The following is a 26,995-nucleotide window of genomic DNA, read 5'->3' as shown; positions in this document are numbered from 1 at the left end:
GTTCAAGAATGCACTGTTAAGGAGTTATGAGTAAGGGGTTAACTGAACCTCTGCTACTCCTGTAGGTCTCTCAGGACCTGCCCTTTCTCCATCCCAGTGAGGCCAGTGTCCTGAACCGCCTCTGCAAACTGGGATCCGATTACATTCGCTTCACAGAGTTCATAGAGCAACACACAGGCCATGGCCACCAGCAGGTGAGATAAATACCCAGAAGATGGAGTGCCAAAAGCGTTTTCCTCTTCTCACGTCCTTCATTACACCTGCAATAACATCTGCTAAAAATGTGTATGTGACCAATAAAATGTGATCTGATTTGGAAGCGAGGAGATTGTTGAAGGATATCTGGGGTTCCTTCTTCTCCAATGTTCTCCCTGCATATCTCTTACTTTTTGATAAGGTGAGGACTTGAGGAAAACTACGATTGAAGCTCGATCTACTCAGGCTTTTATAAAACTAGCCAGCTTCAATTAACTTCACATTCCAGCTCAGACTTCATCAGTACTACAACGTGGATGTTGCTTGTCCACATGCCGCTAACTCTAGCCGGCATGTAACTACACGTGCATGTCGCATGTTGCTGGTCGAACGCCAAACTCTTCATTGAGACAATGCTGAAACATCAATCCATGGGAGAGTCAGTGCCACATTTTCATTTTTGCCGAAACTTATCTTTCATGTTAATTATCTTGCAAATTCAGCAGGCTATGATGTGAAATAGGCTAATAATGCTGTCTTTGATGTGCTTTGGTGTGCTTATCAATGCACTCAAGCACCTTTTTTCCCCCAATCCTATAAGTAAAAATGTTTTTTAGTCATGCCAAAGTTTTACTGTGGGTGAACTTTCAAATGTATCTTGTCATTACTAAATGTGTAATGTGATGGGTGTTTTAATATTATTTATTTTTTACACAAATGTTTGATTAATTACATATTTAATCGCTCAAAACAACTGGGAATTTAGAAAGAAATTAGCTCAGACTGGGGAAAAATCGATTTGAATGATCATCCAACTCAGAATTCCAACTCGGGCCTTTTTCATAAAGTCAGACTTTCCAACCTTAGATCACTGACGTCATGATTTTACCTCATATTGAGCCGTGTTTGTAGTTGTTTTGAACGTGGCATCAGACACTTTATTCAGGATAAATATAGTAAGCCCTGAGTTAGCCTACCCCAGAGCAGGTTAGTTCTGAAGGATTCATTGCCATAGAAATTTACCTGGCTAAAAGGTGAGCCTCTTTCATCTGACCGGTTATTCCAAGTTGAACAAATTTACTTTGCTAACTCCTCAAACCTGATTCGTGGTATACCTCTCTGGACTAAAAAGCCAACTCAATGGAGAATCTCCATTGAAAATGCTTTTTAGTGCAGAATTACACTTAATCTGTGTCCGGGAAACCAGCCCTTAGATAGGTTTATATTTTTTTATCCTGATTTAACTGGTTAAATTCTGTGAGAGTCGGTGACAATGAATCTAAACCAACTTTAGAGCGAGTGCCATGTGTTGTTGTTTTTTAGATTGAGATGTACTAGTATTACCGCAAATACTAATCAGATATAGCTAAATACTATAGTCTTAACAAGCTCTGATTGTACTTTGCAGGAGCACCACTCCATTCAGACAAACCAGGCTGGACTCAATGGGGTTTACCTGCGGGCTTTCTGCACAGGACTGGACTCCATGCTACAGCCTTATAGACAGGCTCTCCTGGACCTCGAACAAGAGGTAGCGAAGATCATTTACAAAATGCATTGTAGCACTAATTAATACAATGCACATTCATAATCAATCCCACTATTGTCCTCTTCATTGCAGTTTCTTGGTGACCCGCATCTCTCCATATCTCATGTGAATTATATGTTGGATCAGGTAATGCCAGTTACTGTTTTTACTAGTTTCGCTGATTTAGATTTGCTTGTTATACATTTGAAGTAGAATTAATTGTTTTAGACCTTTAAAGCTGGAATCCTTAATGGTGAAACAGTTTAGGATATTACAACAACAAAAAAGTTACTGCAAGCTACAAACACTGTTTTCCCCCTCGAACATCATTGCACACGTGATAAAACAGAACAATATGTACTGCACTTATTTTCTTTGACCACGCTGCTCGACGCACCTCACCTCCATTTCATCCACAAAACAAAAACAATAACAAAGGTGCTGGGGGTGTACAGTGGCGCTGCCACCCTTCCACCCCTCCCCTGATTGGAGTAAACTAACGGACAAAAATACTTCCACTGCTACTTTCGCTCACATGTACTGTACATGTAGTTAACTAATTATACATATATTCCTAATTTCCTCTTTCTACAAGTGCTGGATTTCATCCACAGCATCCAATCCAGACAGTGGTGCTGTTTCCCCTAATGCGGATTCCATCTTTAAATGTGAACTTTCACACCTACAGTCACAAGAACCACAGTATCTTTCAATATGTCATGAATGGAATTAGGAAATAAAATATGAATATAACAATATACCCTAGTCATTTTATGTAATCATGTTGTTCTTCTCCAGTTTCAGTTGCTGTTTCCCTCTGTTATGGTGGTGGTGGAGACAATACAGTCCCAGAAGGTGAGGGCATTACAGTGGAGACTAGACAATACAGTCCCAGAAGGTAAGGGCATTACAGTGGAGACTAGACAATACAGTCCCAGAAGGTGAAGGGCATTACAATGGAGACTAGACAATACAGTCCCAGAAGGTGAGGGCATTACAGTGGAGACTAGACAATACAGTCCCAGAAGGTGAGGGCATTACAGTGGAGACTAGACAATACAGTCCCAGAAGGTGAGGGCATTACAGTGGAGACTAGACAATACAGTCCCAGAAGGTGAGGGCATTACAGTGGAGACTAGACAATACAGTCCCAGAAGGTGAGGGCATTACAGTGGAGACTAGACAATACAGTCCCAGAAGGTAAGGGCATTACAGTGGAGACTAGACAATACAGTCCCAGAAGGTGAGGGCATTACAGTGGAGACTAGACAATACAGTCCCAGAAGGTGAGGGCATTACAGTGGAGACTAGACAATACAGTCCCAGAAGGTAAGGGCATTACAGTGGAGACTAGACAATACAGTCCCAGAAGGTTAAGGGCATTACAGTGGAGACTAGACAATACAGTCCCAGAAGGTTAAGGGCATTACAGTGGAGACTAGACAATAGTCCCAGAAGGTAAGGGCATTACAGTGGAGACTAGACAATACAGTCCCAGAAGGTGAGGGCATTACAGTGGAGACTAGACAATACAGTCCCAGAAGGTTAAGGGCATTACAGTGGAGACGAGACAATACAGTCCCAGAAGGTTAAGGGCATTACAATGGAGACAAGACAATAGTCCCAGAAGGTAAGGGCATTACAATGGAGACAAGACAATAGTCCCAGAAGGTGAGGGCATTACAGTGGAGACTAGACAATACAGTCCCAGAAGGTTAAGGGCATTACAATGGAGACAAGACAATAGTCCCAGAAGGTAAGGGCATTACAATAGAGATGAGACAATACAGTCCCAGAAGGTGAAGGGCATTACAATAGAGATGAGACAATACAGTCCCAGAAGGTAAGGGCATTACAATAGAGATGAGACAATACAGTCCCAGAAGGTAAGGGCATTACAATAGAGATGAGACAATACAGTCCCAGAAGGTAAGGGCATTACAATAGAGATGAGACAATACAGTCCCAGAAGGTAAGGGCATTACAATGGAGACACAAGTATTCACTCTCCTTCTGATATGACTGAGAAATCACACAAACACAATTACTTTGGAGGAAATGATTTAAGACACTCATTAAGCACTTTTCATACACCCATAGCGCTCTCCAAATACTATTTATCTTCTCAAAGTCTAAAGGTCAACACATTTCTGATGTGCCTTAGTTTAGAATGTTTCTGTAACAGTACCATCTTTCTCCCAATTTAAAGTTCATAATGGTGGCTGCGGTGCTACAGGGGCACAAAGGTGTCACAGCGCTCAGGGCAGAGTGCATCATGGGTAGGCACAGTTGAATCAATTAGTGTGGAATATGGAAATGAGGTCATATCCTGTCTGGCCTAATTAGATCCACGGCTGTCAGATCCTGGAGACGGTGTACAAGCACAGCTGTGGAGGTCTGCCCCCGTACGCATGGCCCTGGAGAAGTAAGTTACGGCCACCACTTTGATTGAAAAAGTTAAGTTAGCCTCTTATAGAAGCTTTGTTGTTTATGCTATTACTTGGATCTATGCTGCATGTGTGGTGTCATCCTGAAACTGATGCTGCAAAGTGAAATATGCATGTCATATTTCCAGGCAAAACCTGAAGGGGGTTTTGAATTCTCTGTGATTTTACAATGGTAAGATCCCGGGGTGTATTTTTTTAAATTTGTTATTTCACCCCTGGATAAATGATTCCCATGACACATGTCATCTCCTCCTACACATAAACACTTGAATCTATACTGATACCTGGCTGGTGTTTCATAGGGCAACACAACATAAAGGATCTCTCTGCTGTCTGTCTGTCTACTCAGGATCCTGGCGGTGTGCCACGGGGTGATGTACAAGCAGCTGGCGGCGTGGATGCTGCACGGTCTGCTGCTGGACCAGAGTGAGGAGTTCTATGTGAAGCAGGGGCCCAGCGCTGGAGGGGCCGCCGCCAACCAGGAGGAGGACGAGGAGGACCTGAAAGAACTACAGGACCTGGTGAGAGCTCTTATGCTAAGATTCAGGATCAGCTTTTATATTCCTCAAATCTTAACTGGCTGATCTAAGGTAAGAGGCAAAACTGATTCTAAATCAGCATCTATTGGCAATTGCATCCATGTTTCCAGCTGAGAGAACTACAGAATCTAGTGAGATGGAGGGTAGAAGTTTCCCTTAGGCACAGCTTCAGGTTCAGTTTATATCTTCCCCCAAATCCTAATCTTAAATATCGGGTGGGGAGGCAAAACTGACCTAAGATCAGTGTCTATGGGTAATTTCATCCTACGTCATACCTTGGCACTTAATCTGTCCACTTGGATTTGAAGTGCTAGCGTTAGTGTAAAGCTTGCACCACTACTGTTAGAGTAAAGATTGTAGGATGGATAAGATCTAAAAGTCATGTGTATGTACTTCCAGTCAGTTACAGGAGGCTGATTTGGGTCATGTTCATAAAGGCACAAAGCAGGGAAAAACTAACTGAAACAGGGAGTTAGTACCCAGACTGGTCCAATAAGACATGCTCAGTTTCGTTTTCTGTTTGAAAATGTTTTCCGTTGCGTGCCCTAATGAACGATGCTGTTGTCTGTATTCTGTTGTAGAGGCTGATAGAGGAAGAGAACATGCTGGCTCCGTCCCTGCAGCAGTTCTCTCTGCGGACTGAGATGCTGCCCTCCTACGTCCTCATCCGCGTGGCTGAGAAGATCCTCTTTGTGGGGGAGTCCGTCCAGATGTTTGAGAACCACAACCACAGCCCGTCCAGAGCTGGTGAGAACCTGGTCCACACATGTACCTTCGTTATTAGCTGTGGCTACGTTTCACGTTGACTTGTTCATGATTTAGCTACAGTAGGGAAACAGTAGAGGGAGGAGAAAGGGAGCGTTTTCTGTCTTTTCACCCTCACTCAGGTAAGCACCATTAGCATTATTGCAGATTTTGGCATCTATTTGGTTTGCTTTGGTTGCTACGCTTCTCTATAAACATCAACAAAAACACCAAACTATCTCGCCGAGCACTACTTCAATGTAACATATTGCGACAATATCACTTCAGGAGATCCACTTTCAACTTGGAATGAAAGATTTTGGAAGATTTGATGGATCATGTTTTCCTCCCTCTGTGTGTTTGTTTCCAGGCTCTATACTGAAGCACCAGGAGGACATGTTTGCTACAGAGCTGCACCGTCTCAAACAGCAGCCCCTCTTCAGCCTAGTGGACTTTGAGAACCTCATAGACGGCATCCGCAGCACCGTGGCAGAGGTGGGCTTCACACTTCAATCTGAGGAAATGTCAGATATGTGTTTGTAATGTCTGCTGCAACTTCCCACTATCAGCTGGACAAAAAGGTCCTGTTCTTCTATTCAGTTGACATTAGGGTCCCATTCATCTCAATAACTCCATACGTTAGTCATCGGTATGTGAATCCAATCAACAGTTGATGAATGAATGTATCCTTCTATTTGCAGCACCTGTGGACATTAATGGTGGAGGAATCTGATCTCCTGGGGCAACTGAAGGTTTGTATTTGGACTATCTAGCTGTGACAGTTTACAGTTGATTTCAGATTGTTAGTGGTCATGTTTGAGCTCGACTACATTGCTGTCGGACTGCTCAGAATCACTTATCTACAAATCCCCTTGCATCTCAAATAACTACTCCTTATGTGATCAAGATGAGTGATTCTGTGCCTCGCCTTGTTAAAACTGACCCCTCAAACACGCCGTTTCTCTTTCCCTGTAGATCATAAAGGACTTTTACCTGTTGGGCCGTGGCGAGCTGTACCAGGTGTTCATTGACCACGCTCAGCACATGCTCAAGACCCTGCCCACGGCTGTCACTGAACACGGTATGTTTACAGGTCCAGTATCAGTTTACTCTAACAGACATCTAAACTTGATAGCACATTCTACCTCCTAAGGGCCAACTTCATCTTATGGAAAATTCCCCCTTTATTCAATCACAAACCATGGTCCTGTTGGAATACTTAAAAATGCAGCTTAAACTGGATCCTAACTTCCTCCCTTCCTTGAAGTGATCACTGATCTAACACTGTGGCTAGGTCAAAGTAGGGGTTCCAGTAAATATCTTTCACCAAAACAATCATTTCTGATCGTTGTTATTCCAAGGAAGGAAGGATGCCGTACAGAAGGATATGAACAGGTCCATGTCTATTGCAGTTATTCTTTGGATCTAACCGTGGCTGTTTTCTCCACCCCTCCTTCCACAGACGTAAATGTGGCCTTTCAGCAAGCTGCCCACAAGGTGCTGTTGGACGACGACAACCTCCTGCCTCTCCTGCACCTCACCATCGACTACCAGGGGAAGGAGAGCAAAGGTTTGTTCCTCAGAATGGCTTTTCATTGGAGCAGAAACCCTCCACTAGGAGATCTAACTGTATGTTTAACTAGAGCTGCTTAGAGTTCTCTTTTCACTCCCCACTAGACCTGGGTTCAGTACATGTTTATTTGAGTATTTGTTTTTTAAATGCTTATTTTCAGTGTATTTTATAATACATGCCAGTACATTAAGTGTAGTTCCAAATGCATTCCAATATTCAGCTAGTTGTATTTTCAAAGAAAAGATTTACTTTGAAATGTCTTTTGAATGTAATTGAAATACCCTAAATAGTATTTGAAGACAGGTCTGCTCCCTACTACCCCATGGCCCTAACTTACTCTTCCATGTTTACAGATCTGTAATGTGTAAGCAATATGGCGGAAGGTCCACCATGACACTTCTCATTCAGATCTGTAAATATGGAAAGGTCAGGGCCAAGGGGAAGGGGTAAGGAACATCTTGGGACCTGCGGCTGTGTGCTACAGTATATTTTCCTATAACCAGTTGCTGCCATCTGGTGGCTAACTAAGACAGTCTATGCCTGCCTGTCTTGGTCATCTCTCCTTCATCTCTCCTGCTATAACCTGGGAACACCAGATGGGAGAAGGCAATCTGATGGATGTGTACTAGGAAGTCACCTGAAGGAAAGCAGATGAGAAAAGAAGGCTATTGAACTTGGCACCCTAATCCACATAATAGTGCACAATTTTTCACAAAGTTCTGGTCAAAAGTAGTGCACTTCATAGGGAATAGGGTGCTATTTGGGATGATCCATTCTTCTATGTCTTCTACCCAGTGTGTGCCATCTTGTGAACAATGTGATGGAGTGGATCAGAGGATGTGGGCAGAGTGGAGAGAGGAATGGAGTGTGTGGAATTTAAAATGAAAGAACATGTAGGATCGTTGGCCTTCTCTCCCAATTGCGCTCCGGTACCGTTCAGCCACGACCTCTGGCCGTGCTCTGTCCACCATCTTTAATTTCCTTCATCACTGTTCTTTTATTAAGGTCTATTCTGTTGTATTTATTTAGCCTACCCCACCACTAGATGTTGATATGAGTCGACCAAGAAATGTCACAGGCCGTATAATTGATGACAAGACAACCAATGGGGCCATGCAGCAGCAACAGAGACGTTTTGGTTTCTATGTAGGCTATTGTTAAAAAATAGTCTAAGTTTGTAACATTACTAAAGTTGTCTATCAAGTGTAAAATGTGAGTTCAACAGAACCAGTTATAACTGACGTATCTGATCATCAATAGATTAGAGAAAAAGCTTTTTGTTTTTAACACATTGGCCACAACCGATCACCTAGGTAGGTCCTTGTTTAGTAGCCTATGTTGAAGCTTCTATAACAGCCTACTACAAAAACAAATGGTACATAGTCACAGAAGTATATGGGGTGTTTGTTAACTTCTTTTTAACCAAAAAATGAATGGAGTGAATTTGGAGCAGCAGTCTTATTTGTTTGTTCCTGTGAGCGTTTTAATTTTTACATTTTAGCAGAGCAGTTGAAAGGATGTTGGCGGCAGGGTGGTTAACAAAGACTGTTCTGTGAGCGATGAGTGAGATTTCAAACCGCTCAACTCTGCTGACATACTCTGGTGTAGAGCCATCCTGTGGCTAACGGTATGATTGTGTTCTCAGATGCCACAGGGACCAGGGAAGGGGCCACTCCCCCACAGGAGTCCTCCCCCAGGGAGGTGCCCCCTACGGGCTGGGCTGCTCTGGGCTTGGCCTACAAGGTCCAGTGGCCCCTGCACATCCTCTTCACCCCTGCCGTTCTGGAGAAGTGAGTATTGTACAGCAGGCAACGCCTGCCTCCCAAATGGTCCCTTATTCCCTATGTAGTGCACTACTTTTGACCAGGGCCCAATGTGATCGCTGCAGGACCCGTAACAGTGGAGAAGTTTAGCCTCGTGCTTAAATGCTCTTGGTAGTTGTGGAAATCGACACGATATTGCTTTTTACTTTATGCATTGCTGACTCTACCTTTTAACATGAAGTGATATCCATTAGCAAATGTTTGTGCAAACAGACAATGGAATATTTTAACATTACACTCCCCGTTTATTAGGTACACACCCGTTCACAAAAATTGATCTTTCCTACAGACAGTGAGTCACGTGGCTGTGGCTTGCTATATAAAGCAGGCAGACAGGCATTGAGGCATTCAGTTACTGTTGGATTGAACGTTAGAATAGGCACTTTGAGCATGGTATGATCGTTGGTGCCAGGTGCGCCGGATCCAGTATCTCAGAATGGGATTTTCAGGCATAACAGTGTCTAGGGTTTACAGAGAATGGTGCGACAAACACAAAACATCCAGTCAGCGGCAGTCCTGTGGGAAAAAACCGCTCGTTGATGAGAGAGGTTGAAGGAGAATGCTAAGAATCATGCAATCTAACAGTTGGGCCACAAACAGGCAAATAACGGCGCAGTACAACAGTGGTCTGCAGTACGGCTTCTCGGAACGCACAACTCGCCGATCTTTGTCACGGATGGTTATTGCAGCAGACGACCACACTGGGTTCCACTCCTATCAGCTATAAACAAGAAGAAGTGGCTCCAGTGGGCGCGCCATCCCCAACCCTGGACAACTGAGGAGTGGAAAAACATTACCTGGTCCGACGAAGCCTGGTTCCTGTTGCGTCATACTGATGGCAGATGTAGGATGAGTCCATGGCATAACGACCGTGTCCCGTCCCCCAGGTATAATGTGATATCCACGACCGTGTCCCGTCCCCCAGGTATAATGTGATATCCACGACCGTGTCCCGTCCCCCAGGTATAATGTGATATCCACGACCGTGTCCCGTCCCCCAGGTATAATGTGATATCCACGACCGTGTCCCGTCCCCCAGGTATAATGTGATATCCACGACCGTGTCCCGTCCCCCAGGTATAATGTGATATCCACGACCGTGTCCCGTCCCCCAGGTATAATGTGATATCCACGACCGTGTCCCGTCCCCCAGGTATAATGTGATATCCACGACCGTGTCCCGTCCCCCAGGTATAATGTGATATCCACGACCGTGTCCCGTCCCCCAGGTATAATGTGATATTTCGTTACCTGCTGAGTGTACGGCGGGTGCAGTCTGAGCTGCAGCACTGCTGGGCTCTACAGATGCAGAGGAAACACCTCAAATCCAACCAGACAGACGCTGTGAAGTGGAGGCTACGCAACCACATGGCTTTCCTGGTGGACAATCTGCAGTACTACCTACAGGTGATTATATCTACAGGAAATGACATCTGTCATTTAGCAGACACTGTTACAGTAGTGAGTTCATACGTTTTCATACTGGTCCCCCGTGGGAATCAAACCTACAACCCTGCCTTTCCAAGTGCCATGCTCTACCAACTGAGCCACACGGAAACACAACCCCGTGTCATCTGTACATCTAAAGACTAAGTACTGTACAGTACATCTGGTCTGTTTGGAAGAATAGAGTCGTAGTAAAGACAAGACTGTATAGTGTTTTTACCTGTTCATATTCAGCTTGGGGAGGGCATTTCAGAGGCTCAATGCACCACACTCAGTTTACCATGGCCATATTCATGCAAACAAGCATTCCTTTCTTTGTTCTACAACTACAAAGCACATTTGTTTTTGCTGCTCAGGCCCTCTTTTTGTTAAACCGGTCCCATATCTGTATAGCCAGCTCAAAGGTGGTCATAGGAGTTGGCAAGACAACACATCTATTTCTAGGACCAGGCTATGAATGACCTTGTTGTTGGTGCCATATTTGTAACATGGCTGTGCTGCTCCTCTCTCTCCTCCTCCTCCCTCAGGTGGACGTGCTGGAGTCTCAGTTCTCTCAGCTGCTGCAGCAGATCAACTCCACCAGAGACTTTGAGAGCATCCGGCTGGCCCACGACCACTTCCTTAGCAATCTGCTAGCACAGTCCTTCATCCTGCTCAAGCCGGTTAGCGTCTCAATTTATTAGCATTTGACATGAATACAATGTTGCAGTAATTTAAGGCCACTTCAACATCTTCTTTATTGCAGTCACGTTATGCAGATGATCAGATTGCCATGTCACTTTGATATGGTTCCTGACAAGGTAACCACTTACCTGACCCAATGGCGCAATGCGACTGAAATGAAGACAACCTTGAAGGTGTTATTGCGCGTTGTGTGCTAATCATGCATTGTTGTCAGTTGGAGATGAACAACACTATCAAATTAGGATTCAGCCTTGAATGACCACTTAGCTATAGTTTCCCATTCATTTTTGAATTTCGTCCAATGTCTTCTCTCCTACCCCAGGTGTTCCACTGTCTGAATGAGATCCTGGAGCTGTGTCATAACTTCTGCTCATTGGTCAGCCAGAACGTGGCTCCGCTGGATGAGAGAGGAACAGCCCAACTGGACATCTTGGTCAAGGTAAGGCTGTCTGCTAGAACGGCTAACAATAACCTTTCACCCATTGTCACGCTTATATTATAGTAATTGCTTGTAATCGTTGGTGCTAGCTAAATGGCCAATGCAAACAATGAAGTACTTCATCTGTAATTTCAGGGTTTCAGTCGTCAGTCCTTCCTGCTCTTCAAGATCCTGTCAGGCGTCAGAAACCACCAGATCAACTCTGACCTGGCTGACCTGGCTGCACCCTGGACAGGTAGGGACCTGACACTACACCCTGGACAGGTAGGGACTTGACACTGCACCCTGGACAGGTAGGGACCTGACACTACACCCTGGACAGGTAGGGACCAGACACTGCACCCTGGGTAGGTAGGGACCAGACACTGCACCCTGGGTAGGTAGGGACCTGACACTACACCCTGGACAGGTAGGGACTTGACACTGCACCCTGGGTAGGTAGGGACCAGACACTGCACCCTGGACAGGTAGGGACCTGACACTGCACCCTGGACAGGTAGGGACCTGACACTGCACCCTGGACAGGTAGGGACCTGACACTGCACCCTGGACAGGTAGGGACCAGACACTGCACCCTGGGTAGGTAGGGACCTGACACTGCACCCTGGGTAGGTAGGGACCAGACACTGCACCCTGGACAGGTAGGGACCTGACACTGCACCCTGGACAGGTAGGGACCTGACACTGCACCCTGGACAGGTAGGGACCAGACACTGCACCCTGGACAGGTAGGGACCAGACACTGCACCCTGGACAGGTAGGGACCAGACACTGCACCCTGGACAGGTAGGGACCTGACATGACACGCACCCTGGACAGGTAGGGACCTGACACTGCACCCTGGACAAGTAGGGACCAGACACTGCACCCTGGACAGGTAGGGCCCAGACACTGCACCCTGGACAGGTAGGGACCAGACACTGCACCCTGGGTAGGTAGGGACCAGACACTGCACCCTGGGTAGGTAGGGACCAGACACTGCACCTTGGGTAGGTAGGGACCAGACACTGCACCCTGGGTAGGTAGGGACCAGACACTGCACCCTGGGTAGGTAGGGACCAGACACTGCACCCTGGGTAGGTAGGGACCAGACACTGCACCCTGGGTAGGTAGGGACCAGACATGACATGACACTACACCCTGGGCAGGTAGGGACCAGACATGACACTACACTACGCCCTGGGCAGGTAGGGACCTGACATGACACTACACTACACCCTGGGCAGGTAGGGACCTGACATGACACTACACCCTGGGCAGGTAGGGACCTGACATGACACTACACTACGCCCTGGGCAGGTAGGGACCTGACATGACACTACACTACACCCTGGGCAGGTAGGGACTTGACATGACACTACACTACACCCTGGGCAGGTAGGGACCTGACATGACACTACACTACACTACACCCTGGGCAGGTAGGGACCTGACATGAGACTACACTACACCCTGGGCAGGTAGGGACCTGACATGACACTACACTACACCCTGGGCAGGTAGGGACCTGACATGACACTACATTACACCCTGGGCAGGTAGGGACCTGACATGACACTACACTACACCCTGGGCAGGTAGGGACCTGACATGACACTACACTACACCCTGGGCAGGTAGGGACCTGACATGACACTACACTACACCCTGGGCAGGTAGGGACCTGACATGACACTACACTACACTACACTACACCCTGGGCAGGTAGGGACCTGACATGACACTACACTACACCCTGGACAGGTAGGGACCTGACATGACACTGCACCCTGGACAGGTAGGGACCAGACACTGCACCCTGGGTAGGTAGGGACCAGACACTGCACCCTGGGTAGGTAGGGACCAGACACTGCACCCTGGACAGGTAGGGACCTGACACTGCACCCTGGGTAGGTAGGGAACAGACACTGCACCCTGGGTAGGTAGGGAACAGACACTGCACCCTGGGTAGGTAGGGACCAGACACTGCACCCTGGGTAGGTAGGGACCAGACACTGCACCCTGGGTAGGTAGGGACCAGACACTGCACCCTGGGTAGGTAGGGACCAGACACTGCACCCTGGGTAGGTAGGGACCAGACACTGCACCCTGGGTAGGTAGGGACCAGACACTGCACCCTGGGTTGGTAGGGACCAGACACTGCACCCTGGGTAGGTAGGGACCAGACACTGCACCCTGGGTAGGTAGGGACCTGTCATGACACTACGCCCTGGGCAGGTAGGGACCTGACATGACACTGCACCCTGGACAGGTAGGGACCTGACACTGCACCCTGGACAGGTAGGGACCTGACACTGCACCCTGGACAGGTAGGGACCAGACACTGCACCCTGGACAGGTAGGGACCAGACACTGCACCCTGGACAGGTAGGGACCAGACACTGCACCCTGGGTAGGTAGGGACCAGACACTGCACCCTGGGTAGGTAGGGACCTGACACTGCACCCTGGGTAGGTAGGGACCAGACACTGCACCCTGGGTAGGTAGGGACCAGACACTGCACCCTGGGTAGGTAGGGACCAGACACTGCACCCTGGGTAGGTAGGGACCAGACATGACACTGCACCCTGGGTAGGTAGGGACCTGACATGACATGACACTACACCCTGGGCAGGTAGGGACCAGACATGACACTACACTACGCCCTGGGCAGGTAGGGACCTGACATGACACTACACTACACCCTGGGCAGGTAGGGACCTGACATGACACTACACCCTGGGCAGGTAGGGACCTGACATGACACTACACTACGCCCTGGGCAGGTAGGGACCTGACATGACACTACACTACACCCTGGGCAGGTAGGGACTTGACATGACACTACACTACACCCTGGGCAGGTAGGGACCTGACATGACACTACACTACACTACACCCTGGGCAGGTAGGGACCTGACATGAGACTACACTACACCCTGGGCAGGTAGGGACCTGACATGACACTACACTACACCCTGGGCAGGTAGGGACCTGACATGACACTACATTACACCCTGGGCAGGTAGGGACCTGACATGACACTACACTACACCCTGGGCAGGTAGGGACCTGACATGACACTACACTACACCCTGGGCAGGTAGGGACCTGACATGACACTACACTACACCCTGGGCAGGTAGGGACCTGACATGACACTACACTACACTACACTACACCCTGGGCAGGTAGGGACCTGACATGACACTACACTACACCCTGGACAGGTAGGGACCTGACATGACACTGCACCCTGGACAGGTAGGGACCAGACACTGCACCCTGGGTAGGTAGGGACCAGACACTGCACCCTGGGTAGGTAGGGACCAGACACTGCACCCTGGACAGGTAGGGACCTGACACTGCACCCTGGGTAGGTAGGGAACAGACACTGCACCCTGGGTAGGTAGGGAACAGACACTGCACCCTGGGTAGGTAGGGACCAGACACTGCACCCTGGGTAGGTAGGGACCAGACACTGCACCCTGGGTAGGTAGGGACCAGACACTGCACCCTGGGTAGGTAGGGACCAGACACTGCACCCTGGGTAGGTAGGGACCAGACACTGCACCCTGGGTAGGTAGGGACCAGACACTGCACCCTGGGTTGGTAGGGACCAGACACTGCACCCTGGGTAGGTAGGGACCAGACACTGCACCCTGGGTAGGTAGGGACCTGTCATGACACTACGCCCTGGGCAGGTAGGGACCTGACATGACACTGCACCCTGGACAGGTAGGGACCTGACACTGCACCCTGGACAGGTAGGGACCTGACACTGCACCCTGGACAGGTAGGGACCAGACACTGCACCCTGGACAGGTAGGGACCAGACACTGCACCCTGGACAGGTAGGGACCAGACACTGCACCCTGGGTAGGTAGGGACCAGACACTGCACCCTGGGTAGGTAGGGACCTGACACTGCACCCTGGGTAGGTAGGGACCAGACACTGCACCCTGGGTAGGTAGGGACCAGACACTGCACCCTGGGTAGGTAGGGACCAGACACTGCACCCTGGGTAGGTAGGGACCAGACATGACACTGCACCCTGGGTAGGTAGGGACCTGACATGACATGACACTACACCCTGGGCAGGTAGGGACCAGACATGACACTACACTACGCCCTGGGCAGGTAGGGACCTGACATGACACTACACTACACCCTGGGCAGGTAGGGACCTGACATGACACTACACCCTGGGCAGGTAGGGACCTGACATGAGACTACACTACACCCTGGGCAGGTAGGGACCTGACATGACACTACACTACACCCTGGGCAGGTAGGGACCTGACATGACACTACACTACACCCTGGGCAGGTAGGGACCTGACATGACACTACATTACACCCTGGGCAGGTAGGGACCTGACATGACACTACACTACACCCTGGGCAGGTAGGGACCTGACATGACACTACACTACACCCTGGGCAGGTAGGGACCTGACATGACACTACACTACACCCTGGGCAGGTAGGGACCTGACATGACACTACACTACACCCTAGGCAGGTAGGGACCAGACATGACACTACACTACACCCTGGGTAGGTAGGGACCTGACATGACACTACACTACACCCTGGGTAGGTAGGGACCTGACATGACACTACACCCTGGGCAGGTAGGGACCTGACATGACACTACACTACACCCTGGGCAGGTAGGGACCTGACATGACACTACACTACACCCTGGACAGGTAGGGACCAGACACTGCACCCTGGACAGGTAGGGACCTGACACTGCACCCTGGGTAGGTAGGGAACAGACACTGCACCCTGGGTAGGTAGGGACCAGACACTGCACCCTGGGTAGGTAGGGACCAGACACTGCACCCTGGGTAGGTAGGGACCAGACACTGCACCCTGGGTAGGTAGGGACCAGACACTGCACCCTGGGTAGGTAGGGACCAGACACTGCACCCTGGGTAGGTAGGGACCAGACACTGCACCCTGGGTAGGTAGGGACCAGACATGACACTGCACCCTGGGTAGGTAGGGACCTGACATGACACTACACTACACCCTGGGCAGGTAGGGACCTGACATGACACTACACTACACCCTGGGCAGGTAGGGACCTGACATGACACTACACTACACCCTGGGCAGGTAGGGACCTGACATGATACTACACTACACCCTGGGCAGGTAGGGACCAGACATGACACTACACTACACCCTGGGCAGGTAGGGACCTGACATGACACTACACTACACCCTGGGCAGGTAGGGACCTGACATGACATGACACTACACCCTGGGCAGGTAGGGACCAGACACGACACTACACTACACCCTGGGTAGGTAGGGACCTGACATGACACTACACCCTGGGCAGGTAGGGACCTGACATGACATGACACTACACCCTGGGAAGGTAGGGACCAGACACGACACTACACTACACCCTGGGTAGGTAGGGACCTGACATGACACTACACCCTGGGCAGGTAAGGACCTGACATGACACTACACCCTGGGCAGGTAGGGACCAGACATGACACTACACTACACCCTGGGCAGGTAGGGACCAGACACTACACTACACTACACCCTGGGCAGGTAGGGACCTGACATGACACTACACTACACCCTGGGCAGGTAGGGACCTGACATGACACTACACTACACCCTGGGCAGGTAGGGACCTGACATGACACTACACTACACCCTGGGCAGGTAGGGACCTGACACTACACTACACCCTGGGCAGGTAGGGACCTGACATGACACTACACCCTGAGCAGGTAGGGACCTGACATGACACTACACCCTGGGCAGGTAGGGACCTGACATGACACTACACTACACCATGGGCAGGTAGGGACCTGACATGACACTACACTACACCCTGGGCAGGTAGGGGCCTGACATGACTCTACACTACACCCTGGGCAGGTAGGGACCTGACATGACACTACACTACACCCTGGGCAGGTAGGGACCTGACATGATACTACACTACACCCTGGGCAGGTAGGGACCAGACATGACACTACACTACACCCTGGGCAGGTAGGGACCTGACATGACACTACACTACACCCTGGGCAGGTAGGGACCTGACATGACACTACACTACACCCTGGGCAGGTAGGGACCTGACATGACACTACACCCTGGGAAGGTAGGGACCTGACATGACACTACACTACACCCTGGGCAGGTAGGGACCTGACATGACACTACACCCTGGGCAGGTAGGGACCTGACATGACACTGCACCCTGGGCAGGTAGGGACCTGACATGACACTGCACCCTGGGCAGGTAGGGACCTGAGATGACACTACACTACACCCTGGGCAGGTAGGGACCTGACATGACACTACACTACACCCTGGGCAGGTAGGGACCTGACATGACACTACACTACACCCTGGGCAGGTAGGGACCTGACATGACACTACACTACACCCTGGGCAGGTAGGGACCTGACATGACACTACACTACACCCTGGGCAGGTAGGGACCAGACATGACACTACACTACACCCTGGGCAGGTAGGGACCAGATATGACACTACACTACACCCTGGGTAGGTAGGGACCAGACATGACACTACACTACACCCTGGGCAGGTAGGGACCAGACATGACACTACACTACACCCTGGGCAGGTAGGGACCTGACATGACACTACACTACACCCTGGGCAGGTAGGGACCTGACATGACACTACACCCTGGGCAGGTAGGGACCTGACATGACACTACACTACACCCTGGGCAGGTAGGGACCAGACATGACACTACACTACACCCTGGGCAGGTAGGGACCTGACATGAGACTACACTACACCCTGGGCAGGTAGGGACCTGACATGACTCTACACTACACCCTGGGCAGGTAGGGACCTGACATGACTCTACACTACACCCTGGGCAGGTAGGGACCTGACATGACACTACACTACACTACACCCTGGGCAGGTAGGGACCTGACATGACACTACACTACACCCTGGGCAGGTAGGGACCTGACATGACACTACACTACACCCTGGGCAGGTAGGGACCTGACATGACACTACACTACACCCTGGGCAGGTAGGGACCAGACATGACACTACACTACACTACACCCTGGGCAGGTAGTGACCTGACATGACACTACACTACACTACACCCTGGGCAGGTAGTGACCTGACATGACACTACACTACACTACACCCTGGGCAGGTAGTGACCTGACATGACACTACACTACACTACACCCTGGGCAGGTAGTGACCTGACATGACACTACACTACACTACACCCTGGGCAGGTAGTGACCTGACATGACACTACACTACACCCTGGGCAGGTAGGGACCTGACATGACACTACACTACACCCTGGGCAGGTAGGGACCTGACATGACACTACACTACACCCTGGGCAGGTAGGGACCTGACATGACACTACACTACACCCTGGGCAGGTAGGGACCTGACATGACACTACACTACACCCTGGGCAGGTAGGGACCAGACACTACACTACACCCTGGGCAGGTAGGGACCAGGCATGACACTACACTACACCCTGGGCAGGTAGGGACCTGACATGACACTACACCCTGGGTAGGTAGGGACCTGACATGACACTACATTACACCCTGGGCAGGTAGGGATCTGATTAAGAACTACATTGATTGACATGTTGCTGCACTAAATATCTGAGAGCGTTGTGCTATTTTCTTCACATGACACTACATGCTCCCTTCAAAAGAGGCTTTCAGGTTGAGGTGCACCCCTCAATGCAGATCAGCTCCCCCTCTACCAATCCTAACCTTAACCAATCTTGGGGAATCGAGCCGGTCCTGCCCTCCCTGGGGCCCTAAGCAACTTTCTGCTAAGGGCCCCTCCTACCTGACCTGTAAACCATTTGCCATTGTTACACAGTGACACCTGACACCCCAGTGCTCCCACTACAATCCTCCCCCCTTTAAAACAGTTTGCTCCATCTGTCAGTCTAAGAATAAGTACACCTAGACAGAACAGAATGATGCATAAAAAACAATATTTAATGAATTTATTTTCTATAGAATCTTAAGAGAATTGAACATTAACATAAATAAGAAATTGTAGAAAATAATGAAATATAACAGTGAGCTTTGGCTCTGCTGCCTGGTAATGAGTCCAGTCCTCACAATATTATACAATTAGCTTTGTCTATACAATGTAAACATAAGCCTATAGACTATGGCTGCAGCTATATGTCTCAAAATAGTCATATAAAACCTATCCATCTGTGTGATTAACTTTGGTTCCCTCTACAGCCTGGGCATTTTCAGCATCAGCATGGGCACCAGTCTATCTGGACTGTCTGGAAGAAATTGAGAAAGTATGTCACATAGTTATGTAAGCAGTAATTTACACAAATGCACTTCTGCCATAAAATCTTAATGTTACTAAGTGTCCAAACATTTGAATTAAAATCTTACCATCAAAATATTCCTCTTCTGCACATTCTTGAGGCACAGTCATCAATGATGTCATCATAGGACGTGTTTCCCCACGTCATGATTAATGCTCATGATGGCCAGACCACCCAAACGTTCCTGTGACATGGAAGACCTCAGGTAGCTTTTGATGAGCTTTTATTTTGAAAAGCTCCTCTCTGCCGATGTTACTGGTAGGGTGACTGCAATTCTTAGGGCTATCCAAAGGTTAGGATAGAGTTCCTCCAGGTTGTTCTCACTTAGAAAGGAAAGCAGCTCAAAGGTAGTCATCTGATGGCAGATCAGATGAATCTCGTGTGCCAGATCCACTCCACTGATGTCAGTCATCTCTGACGGTTAGAGTGTTTTCAACTTCCATGCACTGAGCCTTTAAAGATTCACTGGACATCTGAGAGGCAGTGCTGAAGTTCAGCAGCACTCCATATTTGGTTTTCACCTGGTTGAGTGTTTCAAATCTCTCATCCATGGATGTCACAGCAGAGTCGACCACAATGTTGAAGTAGTTGACTACAAGGTTTTTCAGTGCATCAGTCACTGGTTCATCAGGAGCATCATAGCTGAAATGCCTCTTGCTGTTTCTGTCTCTTCTCTTTCAGAACAGCCTCCACATTCATTTCTACACAAATGCTTTTCGCTGTTGTCTGGGCCTCAGAGAATCCAGTTTCCCGGTATGTCGTGAGGGAGGCCTTTGCATTTGAGATTAAATTCACTGCGATATCCAACTGCATTGAGGCGTATTGGAGGAGCTTGTTCACCTTGTTTGTCATTGTCAGTATCTCACACCATACGATACAGCAAATCAACAAGCGGTAGGATCCAACTTCCTCTGCAAGTGCTCGCGCCTCCACTTTGGCCGCAGGATCGTTGATCATCTGTCTGGCTTCCAGTAATGCCTCCCAAACCTCAGAAGCCTGATACCTGATTGCATGAACACTTTGGAGCCTACTTTCACATCTTGTCACTCGGTTATGTTCACGTGTTTCTTCAAAACACTCCATCTTTGTGTGCCAGCTGAAAATAAGGTGAAGATGTTTTGCACATGCCCAAATGTTTAGAGTATGTGCTCCACATGGGATGAACACGACTAGCTTTACTCCTTGGTGCCTGAGATGATTTTCCTTAACGGGGTCAAATTTTGCCAGTAATTCAACCTCTTTTAGGAAGTTTCCTTTATCTGGTTGGAAGAGTTTGTCTGATGAACCCCTGAATGCTAGGTTTCTTTCAGCCAGAGACTGGGTGATACTTATTAATTTAATCAATAACTCTTTATCTGGTTGGAAGAGTTTGTCTGATGAACCCCTGAATGCTAGGTTTCTTTCAGCCAGAGACTGGGTGATACTTATTAAATGTGTAAGGACATCACGCCATCTTTCTTTCAGCCTCAAATTGTCATTTTTATCTGGTCAAGAGTCTGTCCCCGACTTAGGCGCAGATCAAGTTCTCTCCACTTAATCATGTTGTTTGTGTGTTCAGCACTACCCTCATGGTGTTTCAGAATGGTGTTGATATTTGACCAGTCATTCACACCTTCCTTTATTATTTTGTAGTCTTTACTAAAAAAGAGCTTACAGCAAAAACAATGCACAGCGTTGTTTTTGATTATGAAAGCCAGCTCCTGGTAATCTTTTCCCCATTTAGCCAGCTCCTGGTAATCTTTTCCCCATTTAGCCAGCTCCTGGTAATCTTTTCCCCATTTAGCCAGCTCCTGGTAATCTTTAACCCATTTAGCCAGCTCCTGGTAATCTTTAACCCATTTAGCTAGCTCCTGGTAATCTTTAACCCATTTAGCCAGCTCCTGGTAATCTTTTCCCCATTTAGCCAGCTCCTGGTAATCTTTTCCCCATTTAGCCAGCTCCTGGTAATCTTTTCCCCATTTAGCCAGCTCCTGGTAATCTTTTCCCCATTTAGCCAGCTCCTGGTAATCTTTTCCCCATTTAGCCAGCTCCTGGTAATCTTTTCCCCATTTGACAGCTCCTGGTAATCTTTTCCCCATTTAGCCAGCTCCTGGTAATCTTTTCCCCATTTAGCCAGCTCCTGGTAATCTTTTCCCCATTTAGCCAGCTCCTGGTAATCTTTTCCCCATTTAGCCAGCTCCTGGTCATCTTTTCCCCATTTAGCCAGCTCCTGGTCATCTTTTCCCCATTTAGCCAGCTCCTGGTCATCTTTAACCCATTTAGCCAGCTCCTGGTAATCTTTTCCCCATTTAGCCAGCTCCTGGTAATCTTTTCCCCATTTGACAGCTGTCTCTGTAATAAGCCTGAATGGAAACCTCTTCTAGACTTGTCTTTAGGGTAAGAAAAATCCAGTCCAGGTTTGAATGGACCTCAGTGCACTAACTCAGTCCTCATAGAGTCTGTTAGACTGGAGGCCAATCTGCTGGGTCATTTGGTGGAGCAGCAACTGTTCTATTAGGGTCTGAGCTGCTTGTACACCTCTGGATGTGCTAGAACTGGCTGAGGCTGCCTGTACTTCACCTGGGTCTGTGTTAGTACTTGCTGAAGACGGCTGTACTGGGTCTGTGTTAGTATTTGCTGAAGACGGCTGTACTGGGTCTGTGTTAGTACTTGCTGAAGACGGCTGTACTGGGTCTGTGTTAGTACTTGCTGAAGACGGCTGTACTGGGTCTGTGTTAGTATTTGCTGAAGACGGCTGTACTGGGTCTGTGTTAGTACTTACTGAGGACGGCTGTACTGGGTCTGTGTTAGTACTTGCTGAGGACGGCTGTACTGGGTCTGTGTTAGTATTTGCTGAGGACGGCTGTACTGGGTCTGTGTTAGTATTTGCTGAAGACGGCTGTACTGGGTCTGTGTTAGTATTTGCTGAAGACTGCTGTACTGGGTCTGTGTTAGTACTTGCTGAAGACGGCTGTACTGGGTCTGTGTTAGTATTTGCTGAGGACGGCTGTACTGGGTCTGTGTTAGTACTTGCTGAGGACGGCTGTACTGGGTCTGTGTTAGTATTTGCTGAAGACGGCTGTACTGGGTCTGTGTTAGTATTTGCTGAAGACTGCTGTACTGGGTCTGTGTTAGTACTTGCTGAAGACGGCTGTACTGGGTCTGTGTTAGTATTTGCTGAGGACGGCTGTACTGGGTCTGTGTTAGTACTTACTGAGGACGGCTGTACTGGGTCTGTGTTAGTATTTGCTGAAGACGGCTGTACTGGGTCTGTGTTAGTATTTGCTGAAGACGGCTGTACTGGGTCTGTGTTAGTACTTGCTGAAGACGGCTGTACTGGGTCTGTGTTAGTATTTGCTGAGGACGGCTGTACTGGGTCTGTGTTAGTACTTGCTGAAGACGGCTGTACTGGGTCTGTGTTAGTATTTGCTGAAGACGGCTGTACTGGGTCTGTGTTAGTATTTGCTGAGGACGGCTGTACTGGGTCTGTGTTAGTATTTGCTGAGGACGGCTGTACTGGGTCTGTGTTAGTACTTGCTGAAGACGGCTGTACTGGGTCTGTGTTAGTATTTGCTGAAGACGGCTGTACTGGGTCTGTGTTAGTATTTGCTGAGGACGGCTGTACTGGGTCTGTGTTAGTATTTGCTGAGGACGGCTGTACTGGGTCTGTGTTAGTACTTGCTGAGGACGGCTGTACTGGGTCTGTGTTAGTACTTGCTGAGGACGGCTGTACTGGGTCTGTGTTAGTACTTGCTGAGGACGGCTGTACTGGGTCTGTGTTAGTACTTGCTGAGGACGGCTGTACTGGGTCTGTGTTAGTACTTGCTGAAGACGGCTGTACTGGCTCTGTGTTAGTATTTGCTGAAGACGGCTGTACTGGGTCTGTGTTAGTACTTGCTGAGGACGGCTGTACTGGGTCTGTGTTAGTACTTGCTGAGGACGGCTGTACTGGGTCTGTGTTAGTACTTGCTGAAGACGGCTGTACTGGGTCTGTGTTAGTACTTGCTGAGGACGGCTGTACTGGGTCTGTGTTAGTACTTGCTGAGGACGGCTGTACTGGGTCTGTGTTAGTACTTGCTGAAGACGGCTGTACTGGGTCTGTGTTAGTATTTGCTGAGGACGGCTGTACTGGGTCTGTGTTAGTATTTGCTGAGGACGGCTGTACTGGGTCTGTGTTAGTACTTGCTGAGGACGGCTGTACTGGGTCTGTGTTAGTACTTGCTGAGGACGGCTGTACTGGGTCTGTGTTAGTACTTGCTGAGGACGGCTGTACTGGGTCTGTGTTAGTACTTACTGAGGACGGCTGTACTGGGTCTGTGTTAGTACTTGCTGAAGACGGCTGTACTGGGTCTGTGTTAGTACTTGCTGAGGACGGCTGTACTGGGTCTGTGTTAGTATTTGCTGAAGACGGCTGTACTGGGTCTGTGTTAGTATTTGCTGAAGACGGCTGTACTGGGTCTGTGTTAGTATTTGCTGAGGACGGCTGTACTGGGTCTGTGTTAGTATTTACTGAGGACGGCTGTACTGGGTCTGTGTTAGTACTTGCTGAGGACGGCTGTACTGGGTCTGTGTTAGTACTTGCTGAGGACGGCTGTACTGGGTCTGTGTTAGTACTTGCTGAGGACGGCTGTACTGGGTCTGTGTTAGTACTTGCTGAGGACGGCTGTACTGGGTCTGTGTTAGTACTTGCTGAGGACGGCTGTACTGGGTCTGTGTTAGTACTTGCTGAAGACGGCTGTACTGGGTCTGTGTTAGTATTTGCTGAAGACGGCTGTACTGGGTCTGTGTTAGTATTTGCTGAAGACGGCTGTACTGGGTCTGTGTTAGTATTTGCTCTAGACTGCTGTACTGGGTCTGTGTTAGTACTTGCTGAGACGGCTGTACTGGGTCTGTGTTAGTATTGCTGAGACGGCTGTACTGGGTCTGTGTTAGTACTTGCTGAGACGGCTGTACTGGGTCTGTGTTAGTACTTGCTGAGGACGGCTGTACTGGGTCTGTGTTAGTATTTGCTGAAGACGGCTGTACTGGGTCTGTGTTAGTATTTGCTGAAGACGGCTGTACTGGGTCTGTGTTAGTATTTGCTGAGGACGGCTGTACTGGGTCTGTGTTAGTATTTGCTGAGGACGGCTGTACTGGGTCTGTGTTAGTACTTGCTGAGGACGGCTGTACTGGGTCTGTGTTAGTACTTGCTGAGGACGGCTGTACTGGGTCTGTGTTAGTACTTGCTGAGGACGGCTATACTGGGTCTGTGTTAGTACTTGCTGAGGACGGCTGTACTGGGTCTGTGTTAGTACTTGCTGAGGACGGCTATACTGGGTCTGTGTTAGTACTTGCTGAGGACGGCTGTACTGGGTCAGTATTTGCTGAAGACGGCTGTACTGGGTCTGTGTTAGTACTTGCTGAGGACGGCTGTACTGGGTCAGTATTTGCTGAAGACGGCTGTACTGGGTCTGTGTTAATTCTGGCTGAGGCTGGATGTGGATCAACTGAGTCTGTGCTCGTCCAGGCTGATGATCCAGCATCTCCTCTACTGACAAACTTAAGCATAGCACCTGTAAATTATAGATAACAATACTATTATTAATTTTATCAGCTGCATCAGGCCCATTCAAACCGGATTCCCTTTTTATACATTTTTTTAAATATAAAATACTATGGCTTGGCTGAATACTTGGTTATTACTGAGAGATGTGCATCCATATTGCCCAGTATGCCTAGATAATCAACTTTTAAATTCCAATATATACATCAATAGTCAATGTCAATCTATTGCTTTCCATCTTGCATTAGTCCAGAGTTGTAACTAAACCTTGACTGAGAGACTAGATAATCATTGTCTTGTTTTAAAATGATGTGCGCCTATGACGAGTGCCATCACGCCCATATATTGTCTGGACTGGCTGTTACAGAGGTTGCTGCTGGAAAACACAAGTTTCATTTCGTGCACGCGATTATCTTTTCTGAGCTGCAGTTTATAAAACACTGTTGCCCGTTGTATTTCACTCTCACATTTGTCAGGCACAAAGTCACAGAACACAGCCCTGGAAGTGGCTGGCAAGCAATAGACAGACCAGGAGATGCACTGCCCAGCAAGGTTAGCAAGACAGACAGAGAGAGATGCACATCAACTTAACGTTACTGTTATTTGCTGACATGAAACTTGGAGGAGAGCACACAAGTTTACCTGATTGCTGATCCCGCAATTCACTCATGGTGTTTTCTCCTTTCGTGACCAGAAGGATGGTTCCACTTCATCCTCTCATCGAAGTTGTAAACATTGACACGAGGGGAAGGCGGGGCCCTACGCAACTTGCATAGTGAGGGTATCGGGCTGCCCGGCTCTGGTGGGGAAAATGCAAAACTGACCCAAGATCAGCGTCTAGGGGGAACTTAACCCTACACACCCCTCAAAACTGATACCTGTATTTTGCCTTCATTTGCAGTTTCTGATTGGGAGAGAAAATGGAGGATGATTTCCAGATGAGGTCTTGAGTAACAAGCATTCCAGACCATTTATCTTCAAGTTGGATGGAAGGACTTGAAAATCAGTATGTTGTTGCATAACCCCATTGTCCTGAAACATCTTTGATACAGAATATTCATTGAAACGAAGAGAGTATGGTTCCTCTGGCCTGGTCCCAGCTCTGTATGAGTTGGCTATACAGCACAAACCGATTTGAGAACAGGCTGATACAAGCTCTGTTACTTACCCTATTGTATATATTGTAAATACTGTATCATTAATGTGTATGCCTTTTCATGAAGAAACAGACAAATAAACCATCATTAAAATGAAAGTCAGTTTATTATTCCATAAAAACAGACAGGTTAAAACTATATACAGTAGCATGCAATAGAACTGATACAATACATTTAACGTGGTTGACAGTGTGTATGTAGGTACAAGTTGCTCCTAAACAATGACACAGGGTCAGATATCATCCCTCAATGGTTATGATTGCGAGTTGGGAAACTGATCCCAGACTTGAGGATAAGGGCATCTTCTACCTACAATAAACCTTTGTGCGAAGGGAGGCTCGGATTAGGATGAGGGTGGGGATGTGTAGTCATGACGATATTGGGGGTTGCTATGGTATCCCAGGCGCTCCCCACAGATCAGACTGTGGATTAGCCACTCGGGCGACACCATGGGTACTTGCTGTGATGTCACACTCTTCAGAACCAGTGGCGGACAGGTGCGGTCTGTGACCACCACATCAAACTTGCCCACAGGAATGT

General features: G+C 48.5%; 1 protein-coding gene and 1 pseudogene across 7 annotated transcripts in view; one reads left to right on the top strand and one right to left on the bottom strand.

The window, feature by feature from the left end:
• The window catches only part of LOC106587819 (gamma-tubulin complex component 4-like), a 27,867-nt pseudogene extending 1,314 nt beyond the window's left edge, over positions 1 to 26,553 (top strand). Inside the window, exons 2-18 of the transcript XR_014382847.1 lie at positions 66 to 194; positions 1,604 to 1,726; positions 1,817 to 1,870; positions 2,522 to 2,578; positions 4,070 to 4,148; positions 4,520 to 4,691; positions 5,291 to 5,456; positions 5,824 to 5,948; positions 6,155 to 6,205; positions 6,429 to 6,534; positions 6,916 to 7,023; positions 8,672 to 8,816; positions 10,079 to 10,256; positions 10,823 to 10,957; positions 11,302 to 11,418; positions 11,554 to 11,653; positions 26,200 to 26,553. The product of XR_014382847.1 is annotated as a gamma-tubulin complex component 4-like (transcript). The remainder of the gene's footprint in view (positions 1 to 65; positions 195 to 1,603; positions 1,727 to 1,816; positions 1,871 to 2,521; positions 2,579 to 4,069; positions 4,149 to 4,519; positions 4,692 to 5,290; positions 5,457 to 5,823; positions 5,949 to 6,154; positions 6,206 to 6,428; positions 6,535 to 6,915; positions 7,024 to 8,671; positions 8,817 to 10,078; positions 10,257 to 10,822; positions 10,958 to 11,301; positions 11,419 to 11,553; positions 11,654 to 26,199) is intronic.
• The window catches only part of LOC106587750 (TP53-binding protein 1), a 42,664-nt gene continuing 42,211 nt past the window's right edge, over positions 26,543 to 26,995 (bottom strand). For all 6 annotated transcript variants that reach the window (XM_082969649.1, XM_082969651.1, XM_045708993.2 and 3 more), the window contains one exon: positions 26,543 to 26,995. In XM_082969649.1, coding sequence (XP_082825775.1) covers positions 26,799 to 26,995 — 197 coding nt within the window. In that variant the 3' untranslated portion in view covers positions 26,543 to 26,798.

Source organism: Salmo salar, chromosome 26 (genome assembly GCF_965601325.2).
Source record: "Salmo salar chromosome 26, fSalSal1, whole genome shotgun sequence".
NCBI lineage: Eukaryota > Metazoa > Chordata > Actinopteri > Salmoniformes > Salmonidae > Salmo > Salmo salar.
The sequence above is the reverse complement of the archived record's forward strand: the minus strand, read 5'-3'. Positions and strand labels throughout refer to the sequence as shown.